At 50.5% G+C, this 12,733-nt stretch overlaps 1 protein-coding gene across 1 annotated transcript; it reads left to right on the top strand.

Moving 5' to 3' along the window:
* Window positions 1–6,934: 6,934 nt before the first annotated feature.
* On the top strand, window positions 6,935–10,848 carry THBD (thrombomodulin). Its single transcript, XM_020879341.2, has one exon. The coding sequence runs from the start codon at window positions 7,307–7,309 to the stop codon at window positions 9,041–9,043; it is 1,737 nt and encodes a 578-aa protein (XP_020735000.1). The 5' UTR covers window positions 6,935–7,306; the 3' UTR covers window positions 9,044–10,848.
* The last annotated feature ends 1,885 nt before the right edge of the window (window positions 10,849–12,733 follow it).

Raw genomic sequence — 12,733 nt, 5'->3', positions numbered from 1 at the left:
GAGATGGCAATGCAGGAAGCTACACTTTTAATTTATTCACGTTTGTGCCAACTGGGCAGGTAGTCAGCTGCATGGAACAGTAATCCGGTTACAGTGAAGGAACCAAAGAGACCCAGATGTCTGGGCCCAAGCTCTGGAGTTTCTGACTCAGGAGGTCTGTGCTGGGCTCAGGAATCTGCCTTTCTGACAAGTCTGAGGTGATGAATGGTGTTTACAGAGATAAGATGCTGCTGGTCTCAGTGAACGTTTGTGGGGGGCGGGCAGGGAAGGGGCTGGTTTATTGCAAGGTCTCAGTGAGGCCATTCTGCTGCCTGGCTAGGTCCTTCTCCAGCACAACCACTTGGCGGGGGGAGTGTGTGCCCCCTACGCCCCCAGGTGGGGGTCTTGTCAAAGGCAGAGCCTGATTCAGGAAGCATCGGGTGCTTCCTTCACTGTAATCGGATTACTGTTCCGTGCAGCTTCCCATCAGAGATGGCACATTAGAAACAGTCCCCAGACAAGGATGCTGGTCTGGGACCTCATGTTGAGGAGCAAGGCAGCCACTTGGCTAGTAGATTTCTTCCTTTTCCTCTGCCTGTTTCCGACCTCAGCTGCCCTTCACTAAACCAGAGCTGATGATGCACGAACGTTCAGTCCACATTTCTGTCACTTCCACTGAGCTCTGGGGACTGACTCATTTAAATGACATTCTCAACTCTTTGGAAAGATGCTGGGCCAGAAATGGAAACAGCGACAAAGACTTTCTGGGAAACAGGAAGCCAAATAGATATTTTTTTCAGTCATGATTTTCCCCAGATTCAGAGACTACTTAATTCACCATGAAACACGACTTTTAGATAAAATACAAAAATCTTGTCCAAGCTCAAGACCATAGGAAGACAGCAGAAGAGTAAGTACTGTAAGAAAACAGCTATAAAATGTCTCTGTGGCGTATTTCAAGTTCTGGATTTTCTTGTTAGCAGCTGTGTGTATTTATCCCGGCTGCGGTAGGACCAGCTGGAGTTTTAATTGTGCACCATGGATGATGCTGCCAGGATTTTCCCATGCATCTGTTGACTCCAAGTTCTTCAGTGGCCAGCTGGCCACCAGAAGCATAAAAGTGGCATCCAGCTCCAAGGACGAAGATTCTGTCCTCATCACCTGTTGGAACATGAGGTAGGTAGGTCCTCTTTCCTGGGAGGGGTGTTTTAAGGGACCCCAGAATGCTGGATCTTGCTGAATGTCCCCAAGTCCCTTCCAAAGTAGAATAAACTCTAAAGAGAAGCCTTTGCCAGCACTTCTCTTCGATCTGGCTTCAGAATTATTCCCAGTCTGAAGTGCATTTCCAGCAGTTTGGGTGTGGGTGAATGCTTCCCCCTCCCTCTGTGGGTGGGCTGGCTCTGGGTACAGGTGAGTGAGGTCAGGAGCTCCCAATGGGGAGCTGCTCCCATACCCCTTCCCGCAGAGCTTGACGGAACCCTGGGTACCCCCTGGGCCTGTGACTCGGAGTGGGATTTCTGAAGGAAGGATTCGGTGTTGGCAGCCCCTGACCCTGAGCAGAGCTCCCTCCTAACAGCTGCTTTCCCTGGCTTCTTCACTCCTCAGAACCCCCATCTGCCCAACTTCCAGATGGTCTCACTCCATCATCCAGGGGTGGTGGTGGGGGGTTGGGAGGGTGGTGGCTACCAAAGCATCCTTCAGGTCTGTTCTCAGACCCCCAAGGACTGGATAAGGGGGATAAGGAAATTATCCTTATCCCCCTTATCTGGATGAATGGATAAGGAAGTTGTGGTACATATACACAATGGAATATTATTCATCCATAAAAGGAACATATTTGAGTCAGTTCTAATGAAGTGGATGAACCTAGAACCTATTATACAGAGTGAGGTAAGTCAGAAAGGAAAAGATAAGCACTGTTTTATAACATATATGGAATCTAGAAAAATGGTACAGAAGAATCTATTTACAGGGCAGCAATGGAGAAACAGACATAGAGAATAGACTTACGCACATGGGGAAAGGGGAGGAGAGGGTGAGATGTATGGAGAGTAACATGGGAAACTTACATTACCATATGTAAAATAGATAGCCAACGGGAATTTGCTATATGGCTCAGGAAACTCAAACAGGAGCCCTGTATCAGCCTAGAGGGATGGGATGAGGAGGGAGATGGGTGGGAGGTTCAAAAGTGAGGGGATATATGTACACTTATGGTTGACTGAGGTTAAGATTTGACAGAAAACAACAAAATTCTGTAAAGCAATTATCCTTCAATTAAAAAATAAAAATTAAAAAAGAATCTGAATAGATACTCATCTAGATAAAACACAAATGGCCAATAAGCACATGAAGATAGATGTTCAACATCATTGGCGGGAAATGTAAATCAAACCACAGTGAGATACCAGTTTACTGCCACTAGGATGGTTACAGTAAAAAAGACTATTCTTTCCTCCATTTAACTGTCTTGACCCCCTTGTAAAAATTGCCTAAACTGATTAAACATAAAAATTTTTCTTATTGAGTATCTTTTCATGTGCTTATTGGCCAATTGTATATATTCAAAGGGTTTATTTTTGGACTCAATTCTGTGCCAAAGACACCGATTAGGTCTTTTCTGATGCCAGAACCACACTGTTTTGATTACTGTAGCTTTGCAGTAAAATTTGAAATAAAAAAGTGTGAGTCCTCCTGCCTTGTTTCTCTTCTCCAAGATTACTTTGGTTTTTCAGAGCCCCTTGAATTTCCTTGTGAATTTTAGGATCAGTATGACAATTTCTATAGAAAAATCATCAGGTATTTTAATAGAGATTGTATTGACTCTGTACATTAATTTTGGGAGTTTTGTCAGCTTAACCATATCAAATCTTCCAATCCATAAACATAAAATGTTTCCTTTATTTAGGTCTTTTAAAATTTCTTTAAACATTGTTTGTAGTTGTCAAAGTATGTATTTTGCACTTCTTCTGTTAAATTTATTCCTAAGTAGTTAATTATTTTTAATGCTATTGTAAATGAAATTGTTTTCTAATTTCATTTTAAATTTGTGCGTTGTTACTATATAGAAACACAAATGGTTTTTAGGTGTTGATTTTATTTCCTGTAAGGCTAAGCTTGTGTATTAGATCTTAGGGTTTTGGATAGTTTTCTTACGATTTTCTACATATAAGCAAAGCAGTATGATCAATAAACAGATAATTTTATGTCTTCCTTTTAAATCTGATGCCTTTTATTTCATTTCCATGCAGAACTGCCCTGGACAGAGTCTAGCTAGAACCTCCAGAACCCTATGGCAGGAACAGGCATCTTTGTCTGGTTTCTGACCTTAGGGGTAGAGCTTTCGGTCTTTCACCATCAAATATGTTATCAAATATTGGGTTTGGGTAGATGCAACATATTTTCTTTTATAAAAATAGGCCAATAAAGGACTGTCAATTTTCATCTTGCTTCTTGAAAAAAGTCTGGCTGACAGCAAATATTTAGTAAAATCTGCACCTTGTTAGGTGCCAGGCTGTTGTTTATTGAATAACATTTGCTCACCAGGCACTTAATTTCCACTTCTAGAATCATTTGTTGCTGCATCATCACAGACTTTATTTTTGTGTCTTCATTTTAATATTGTTATGGCTTATACACATGATGTTCTTACTTTTTAAATGTCTTTCTTCTTAATATCTAAATTATTATAATTAACATCCAGGTTAAACATAATATTGATGTACTAACTTACTGTTGTTCAGTCGCTAAGTTGTGTCTGACTCTTCTTGCAACTCCACGGACTGTAGACTGCCTGGCTCCTCCATCCATGGGATTTTCTAGGAAAGCATATTGGAGTGGGTTGCCATTTCCTTCTCCAGGGAATTTCCCTGACCCAGGGATTGAACCTGCATCTCCAGCATTGGCAAATGGATTTTTTTACCACTAAGTCACCAGGGAAGCCCAATGTATTCATTAGTCAAGTACCAAGGAGATCAAATCAGTCAATCTTAAAGGAAATCAACTCTGAATATTCATTGGAAAGACTCTTGGTAAAGCTGAAGCTTCAAAACTTTGGTTACCTGATGTGAAGAGCTGACTCATTGGAAAAGACCCTGATACTGGGAAAGATTGACGGCAAAAGGAGAAGGGTGCAGTAGAGGATGAGACTGTTAGATAGCGTCACCGAGTCAGTGGACCTGAATCTGAGCAAACTCTGAGAGATGGTGGAGGATAGAGGAGCTTGGTATGCTACAGTCTGTGAGGTACAAAGAGTCAGAAAGGACTTAGCAACTAACAAAAACAGTTTCTACACTCTTCTTAACATTTCCCTTCTAGACTCTGATGACAGTCTTAACAATCATTATCTGGAAAACAACAATGATTGTAAGACAGTGTACTTGGAATCCTAGAAGGGATACTCACGTGCCCCCACCAATATCTTCCTTGATATCATTTGTGTGGACCAGCAGGGTCCAAAAGCAGTTCCTGTGATGATCAAGTGTCTTCTCGGTAATGTATAATTTATAATCACTAGCCCCTATAGTGGGGCACTTGCTGTAACTAGGGAGACTGAGAAACTGAATTTCTAACTTTAATAAGTTTTAGTTTAAATAACCACAGGGGATTATGGCTATTGTATTGCATAAGTTATACATGCATCCTTCCCCCACATCCTCAAGTGCTAGTGACAGTCGTTTCCATGGGTGGGGTGATTTTATCACCAGCAATTGGGAGTCAGCCCTGCATCTCACAGCCTGGAAGCCCTGAGCACCTGGAATTGTGTATTTCCACTCATCTCCCCACCTCAGAGGCTTAAATTCTAAGTCAGAGCAGGGACAGCTGCCCAGGTGCTCCGGAGAGAAACAGTGCCAAACAGGATCTGCACCAGGGGATGGGTTTGGTGGTTTAGTCACTCAGTCATGTCCGACTCTTGCGACCCCATAGATTGTAGCTATAGCCCACCAGGCTCCTTTGTCCATGAGATTTCCCAGGCAAGAATACTGGAATGGGTTCCAAGCATCAGGGGACCTAGGGGTTAATACATCTAAGAACAGGTGTTCATGTTGGAATTAGAAAGTTGGTTTTTGTTTTTTTCTTTAATGTCTCTTAAGAAAAAAGTTGCCTCCCACATAAAGCTCTTTGGCTATTTATGGGCAAATCACCTAGAACCCATCCAAGAAGTGACCCACCCTGGTGGGGGCCAGACCTGACACTGGAATGTCCCTCAACTCCTTTAAGGGCTGGCCCGGGCTCAGAGGGCCTCACCCTTTGTTTAAGGCTTCCTCCAACACAGTCCTGAAATCCTTTGTAAAAGAGGCACAAAGGGTGTGGCTGGCCCTGCCTCCCTTCCTGTCTCAGGCGTCCACCTTTGAGGTCTCTAAAGTGGCGAGTTACAGCCTGTGTCTTGAGCCCCGCCCCGCCCCGATCGGCTGCACCGAGACAGCCTCTCCAGGGTGGCGGCGCACGGAGTCGTGGCCCCTGACTTGGTCCCGAAGCCAGTGGGATGTCCGGCCAGTGCCTGCCCAGACCCACCCCAGGCCGCGCGACTCTCCGATCGGGGGCGGGGGCGGGGAGGGGAGGGTGGCGCGGTGGCGCGGGGAGGAGAGGTCTTTCCTCCTCCTAGAGGTGCAATCTGGCCCAATCCAGGAAGCGTCAAATGTCTGTGTTCCTTTGCGTGGGGCGCGGGGATAGCGGGATAGTGAAGCATATCTCCCCCCTCCCCCTTGCACTTTCGGGGGTGTCCTCGCCCGCCCTCTTGGTCACTGCAGACAGTACGGTCCCTCCGCCAGCAGGTGTCTGTCTTCCGCACGTGACGACGCCACGCTGTCCTGCTCTTTAGCAAGTTTTGGGCTGTGCTGGACGTGGCGGGCCAGACCCCCGGGTCAGAAGGGGATCCGCGAGTCCTGCCCGGGGAAAGGACTGTGCAACTTCTTTGGGCTTCAGCAGTTTCTTTGGCTTCGTTTAGAGTTCAACAGCGCCGCCACCTGGCGCGTCGCTGTGAATGACCGCAGAGGAGGATGGCATAGGGTGTTAAAAACACACACACACACACACACACACACACAACAGAAAACAAATTTGCCACTAACGGTTGGGCTTTGGACTGACCCCTCCGCATTCCTGACAAGTGAGTAAGCGGATAAGGTCGCGAAAGTGACAGATTCCAGTCTCCTTCTCCCAGCGCTCCCCACCCCATACGCGCGCTTACTCGCCCCTCGTCCGTGTCCTTGGCGGACTAAGTGCGCCCCTGAATCCATCTGATCTGTTGGGGAAAAGCCCCCAACAGACAGACCCTCCCCGCGAGGGCACCCCGTGCGTCCCTTTGGGGGTGCGAATTGCACTGCCCCTCTGAGATGCTGGACAAACTCAGACCACTCAAGGTAACTCGCTCCCCTACAGAGGTCCGCAGGAATTCGCCTGCCGCCACTTTCAAAAGATTTTGGGCCCTGACAGTGTCTCCGCAACTTTCTTACGCAACGAGAGGCGGTCTGGCCGTGGCAGCTTGCGCTCAGGGACTCGTGGGTCCCACAGGGTCTGGGTGTTAGGCCAGTCCTCCTCCTTAGCACAGGGTGGTCCCACCCACGTCCTCTGTCTCCAAGCGCCTCGGTCTTCTGAACTAGGCGCCCTGGCGGAAACGGTCGGCTAGCTCCCCTTGAGAGCGCGTGGTTTTTTTTTGTGTGTGTGTGCAAGGCCAAGCCCTAGGCAGTCCCTCTGCAAACCCTCTGGGTGGCGGGCACCTTCTCCCGAAGCCCTGCAGATCCTAGGCATTACGGAACTGCCCCCGCCTCCCCCCCGCCAATTAAGCCCTCCTCTCCCAGTCTCATCTTTCAAGAGATCCGCAATTTAGGCTTTCCTTGAATTAGTTGGTAACAACACTGATGAAGGAAAAGAGGACAAGGAGATTCAGGAGGGTAGCGTGTTAAGCCTCTCGTAGGGCGGCGCGCGTGGGGCCGGGTGGCGGGGCGGGTCCCCGTTGACAGAGGTGCGGGGTCTCCCGGGAGCCTGCACTGCCGGCCCCGCCCGAGGACCTCGCAGGCAGGGCCGAATTTACTCATCCCCGGGCGAGGTGATCCCGGGCGCGAGGGCGGGCGCAGTGCGTCCGGAGGACCCAGTAATCCGAGAACGCAGCATCAGCCCTTCCCACCAGGCACTTCCTTCCTTTTCCCGAACGTCCAGGGAGGGGGGCCACTCACTTATAAACTCGGGCCCGAGCCTGGTGGCCTGTCAGAGACTGCCTCGCCACAGCCTGACGCGCCAAGTCGGAGACAGACGCGAGCGGCTGTCGCCGGGGGCTCCCCGCGTCTCTCTGCCCCGGCCGGGCCCCTGTGCGCGGCGAGCGGACACTATGCTGCGCGTCCTGCTCCTCGGCGTGCTGGCCCCCGCCGGCCTGGGGCTCCCGGCGCCCCCTGAGCCGCAGCCCCTCGGCGGCCAGTGCGTTGATCTCGACTGCTTCGCTGTCTTCCGGGGCCCCGCGACTTTCCTCACCGCCAGCCGAGTCTGCGAGCGCCTGCAGGGCCACCTGATGACCGTGCGCTCCACGGTGGGCGAAGATGTCATCTCCCTGTTCCTGAGTGGCGACGGCTCGCGCCTCTGGATCGGTCTGCAGCTCCCGCCGGGCTGCGACGACCCAGAGCACTCCGGGCCCTTGCGCGGCTTCCAGTGGGTGACGGGCGACAACCGCACCAGCTTCAGCAGGTGGGCGCGGCCTCTCGACGACGGGGCACGCCTCTGCGGTCCGCTGTGCGTCGCCGTCTCGGCGGCGGCCGGGGAGCCGGCACCGGGAGAGCTCGCCTGGGAGGAGCGGCCGTGCGATGTGGAGGCCGACGGCTTCCTCTGTGAGTTCCACTTCGCCGCCTCCTGCCTGCCGCTAGCTGTGGAGCCTGGCGCCACGGCGGCGGCGGGCCTCTCCATCACCTACGGCACCCCGTTCGGAGCCAGCGGCGCTGACTTTCAGGCGCTGCCGCTGGGCAGCACGGCCGCGGTGGCGTCCCTCGGGGTGGAGCTGGAGTGCACGGCGCCGCCGGGGGAGACCAAGGGGCGCTGGAGCAGGGAAGCCCCGGGCGCCTGGGCCTGCGGCGTCGAGCGCGGCGGCTGCCAGCACGAGTGCAAAGGAAGTGCCGGTGCCTGGAACTGCCTGTGCCCGGCGGACGCCGCACTGCAGGCGGACGGGCGTTCCTGCGAGTCACCGGCCGAGCACCCGTGCCACCACCTCTGCGAGCACTTCTGCCACCTCCACGGCCTCGGCAACTACACGTGCATCTGCGAGGCGGGCTACCAGCTGGCCGCCGACCAGCACCGATGTGAGGACGTGGACGACTGCGCGCAGGTGCCCAGTCCGTGCCCGCACAGGTGCGTCAACACTAAGGGTGGCTTCCAGTGCCACTGCTTCTCTGGCTTTGACCTGGTGGACGGCGAGTGCGTGGATCCCGTGGACCCGTGCTTCGGCAATAAGTGCGAGTACCAGTGCCAGCTGGTGGGCCGGGCCGAATCCCAGTGCATCTGCGCTGAGGGCTTCGCGCCCGTCCCCGGCGCTCCGCACAAGTGCCAGATGTTCTGCAACCAGACTTCGTGCCCGGCTGACTGCGACCCCCACAACCCGACCATCTGCCGCTGCCCCGACGGCTATATCCTAGACGAGGGCTCCGTGTGCGTGGACATCAACGAGTGTGACGACGGCATCTGCCCTGGCCAATGCCACAACCTCCCCGGCACTTACCAGTGCATCTGTGGGCCTGACTCGGCCCTCTCTGGCCAGACTGGTACCGACTGCGACCCCATCCAGGCGAACGAGGACCGGGGCAGCATGGAGGACTACGCCGGCTCTGGGGAACCCCCAGTCAGCCAGACTCCGGGCGCCACCGCACGCCCCTCGCCGGCACCTGCTGGCCCCCTGCACTCGGGCGTGCTCGTGGGCATCTCCATTGCAAGCCTGTCTCTGGTGGTGGCACTTCTGGCCCTCCTTTGCCACCTGCGCAAGAAGCAGGGCGCCTCGCGGGGGGAGCTGGAGTACAAGTGCGGGGTCCCCGCCAAGGAGCTGGTGCTGCAGCAGGTGACGACTGAGCGGACACCTCAGAAACTCTGAGAAGCCTGGTACCCGGACTTCCTCCCCTCCTCCCGGCCGCGCAGCCTTTCTCTCCCACTGCCCCGCTCCAAGCACCTTAGCTGGCGTCGGAATAGAAGACCCCTCGCACCTCTTCTTTCACTGCTTCTGCACTTGGCTATGGAGGAGAGGAAGGGGGGTGTTGGAAGTTCAGCCCTAGCCACTTCCGTGATGTCATCAGACAAGCGAGTAGGGATGACAGCTTCATTATGACAGGTTGCAACCTGTCCTTTGCCCTCATCAAGGGGCACGAGGTGGGGGGTGCGTCTGCCTGGGGGCAGACGTCCTTCTAGGGGACTAATGAGTGACACTGAGTCAAGGATATTGACCCCAATATTTATTTTTTAAACATTTTTGTTGTTGTTCTTCTGCTTTTTTCCCTACTCTGTGTGTCTCCAACACCTGCTTTGTATCTCGCCTGCCTTCCTCTCCTCCCCTCTCCCTCCTGCTCTATCTATTTGTGTGTGTGCTCCCACTTGTTATGGGATCCTTGCACTATCTTGGTGAAGTTTTTCCAGCCCTCTTGTGTTTATGAAGCTAAGCCCCATTGCATCCTTTTCATTTCTCCCAACTTTCCCCTTCCAGGAACTCGGCCGACCTACCTGAGCCACCCTATCTCTGTTGGACCCTATTTTTCTGTTCTTAGCTGTCTGCCTGGGCAGAACTGCTTTGTGAAACAGAAAGAAAAACACTAGAAATAAGAATGGTTGAGAATCTGTTCTTTCACCAGAGTTGCTAATTTATCCTGAGATTTCAGGCTTCCGGAGCAATAGCATTTTAAGAAAGGTTAAAATATAAAGGGCATTTATTAGACTCATGTTGCTGGACTGACCTAGGAATTCAACCCAAGATTTTCATTTTTATTTTCAAACAATGAACCTGGGTTTTACTGTTGTTGTTGCTGTTTTGATTTGGAAAGTAGTCGTCATTAAGCTTCTCATGCAGTATCTTTTCCTATGATTATTATTAGTTATTTGTGAAAATATTGAAAATGGTTGCTCTGAATTGAGAGGAGATGGAAGCCCATCCCAGGAGACAGTATAAGAAAGTTTCTGCTGCAGAATTGGCCAGTGGCCAGTGGCCATTTGGACTCTCAAGGTCCTTGTCATTTGTGGGCCCAAATAAAACCAGCTCTACTGGTTTTTTTAATTTGGGAGCTTGGGGATGGAGGCTGCAGCATGGCCGGTTAGGGCCTCTTCTTGATCAGGCCCTCCAGGATTTCTCCCTTTGGAGGAGAGTTTTCTGAGCCCAGCCATTTGGAATGCAGTCCGGGAGGCGGGAGCTGCCCCGGCAAGCTGGTTAGAAATGCCCTCAGGCGCCATCCCACCTACTGCACAAGAATCTGCATTTTAACAAGTTCAGCAGGGGGCTGTCTGCTCCGTATATCTGAGGAGAGCTGTTCCAGACAGCTGCCAACGTTCTGGAACAGATTAAATATGAGTAATAAGTAGCAGGCCAAGTCAGGCCCTATATTCAAGAAACTGAGGAATTAACTGAGGAATTTTCCTTTTATAGCTTTGCTTTCTGGTAGAAGAGCCTAGGTACACACCTTTAGACATTGCTACACAGGGTCTTTGGTTCAAGTAAGCTAGGAATGAAATGCTTAGTGTATGGGAAAAAAAATGTATCATGTAAATGTATCTTTTGCAATGCAAAGGTTTTCCTCTATTGTTTTGTAAACTAAGCACATTTGTACATAGTTATTTATTAATTGGAGATAAACTAGAACAAAGGCAAAACTCCTGCTTTTGAAGTCACTTGTAGAAAATAAATAACAGTGTTCTTGGTTTTTGTGTGTGTTCACCTCACTCCCACAGCCCCTTAATTTTATGCTTCTAAACAAGGCTTATGAAAAATGCAAATGTCAAGAGGTGCGTTTAAAGGCTGCTCCCTACTCCATTACTAGCTCCATCCACTTCTGGTTCATCAATGACTTTCAAAGGTCTTTCCAGAGGAGATTGTTTTCACTGTATAGAGGGACTTCATGTTATGTCTATGTGCACAAATATTTATTTTTCTTTGTAACCATGACAACTTCATACACAGGACTTATGCCTATGTGTTTTAAAATACACTATAGGAGTATCTGTTGGGCTGAGTTAAAGAAGCAGTCCTTCTTGGGACATCTCCAGAATCTTGGCCCTGTGTCCCTCAACAAATGGTTCGGCATTATCTGGTCTCAGAGATATTCAAACACAAAAGTCACCCTGTGTCTCAGAAACCAAGGTCTCATGCAGTGTGAAATCATCCTCATTTCTCTTGGAGATTACAAACACTGTCTTTTTAATACATGCATATCTTGGGTCCCTCTTCCTGGGATGGTGAAACTGGCTGAATTTTATATGCAGTGTTTGAAAGTTTTCAGAAAGCAGAAGTTGGAAGATAATTGGATTTAGTCAAATATCCAAATATTTTTACATATTTGGATCCTGCTGAATTTCTCAGTTTTAATCTGAGTAATTGGTGTCATGGAAATGCAAGATTTCAACACACTGTTCTGGATGAAGGAGATGGCTTTGGGGTGTGTGGGAGCAGGGGGTGGTGGTGGTGAGGGTTGGGTGGTCCCAAGTGCGCACCTTCCCAAGATGGGCAGAGCAGCAGTTGCTTTCAGTAGTTGGAAGCCTAGCAAAAAAACAGATTCAATAATAGGTACACATGAAGAAAGAATTCCATGAGTGGGGGCAAAGCAGGTGCCAATGAATTGTGCTAGGGGTGGGGAGGGGAGAGTGACACCTTACCTATTGTCCTTACTACCTGGCCTTCTATTTTTTCCAAAGGGTCTGCTTCCAAGGAGCTGTCAAACTCACTTTCAAAAGCTCATTGCTTGGCACTCCTTGGCAGTCCAAGGAAGACTCCGTGCTTCCTCTGCAGGGAGTGTGGGTCCCATCACTGGTCAGGGAGCTAAGATTTTAAATGCCGCCCAGTGTGGCCAAATAAATATCATTTAAGTGTCTTTCTTTTTAAAAAAAAGCTCATTGCTTTAGGATGTCTTCCTCCAAAGAGGGATATTTTTTCAAGAACACAAGAAGACCAAAGCGAGTCCTCAAGACTCAGAGGCGAGAACCATCACCGGGGCATCTTGGACCCGAGGACACTGGTGGGGCGGGTGTCGACCCTGCTGAGGCCCTTCACTTTCTGTCCCATGGGAGAAGCACCTCCCCACCTACAGGCGTCATCTGAAATTGAGGTTGTCAAACCTCAGCCTCTCTCTAAAAAGACCCCATATGAACAAGTCAGTTAACAAGTCCTCAGCCCTTCAGACCAGAGTGGGTTGCCCTTGTGAAACGGGCTGTAAGCCCTGCCTCTTGTTCACGTGGTTGAATCCAGGCCTCCCGGACTCAGCAGGGTGTGTGGTGTGTGTTTGCGGGTAGTGTTCCAGGGCTTACGGGGCCTGGGGAAGGAGGCCAGGCTGGAGGAGTCAGAATTTGATCTGACAGCTCACGTGGCTTTTTTTTGTTGTTCTCAGACCAAAGCCTTTGGATCAGTTCAGCAAATATTTATTGAGCATGTGCTCTGTGTCTTGGGGTGGGGTGGGGGTGACACAGTGAGCACCCTCCTGCCTTGAGAAGCTCTTGTTCTTGCGGGGGAGACATCATACAACCAATGAGCCCCTCCCGACTGCTGCAAAACTGTATTTGCCTCTGAAACCACGGTGGGAAGCAGGGAAGAGGA

Source organism: Odocoileus virginianus, chromosome 9 (genome assembly GCF_023699985.2).
Source record: "Odocoileus virginianus isolate 20LAN1187 ecotype Illinois chromosome 9, Ovbor_1.2, whole genome shotgun sequence".
Taxonomy (NCBI): Eukaryota; Metazoa; Chordata; class Mammalia; order Artiodactyla; family Cervidae; genus Odocoileus; species Odocoileus virginianus.
This window is presented reverse-complemented; position numbering and strand designations above follow the sequence as displayed.

Coding starts and splice junctions, on each gene's coding strand:
- THBD (XM_020879341.2), top strand. CDS start 7,307: ATGCTGCGCGTCCTGCTCCTCGGCGTGCTGGCCCCCGCCGGCCTGGGG.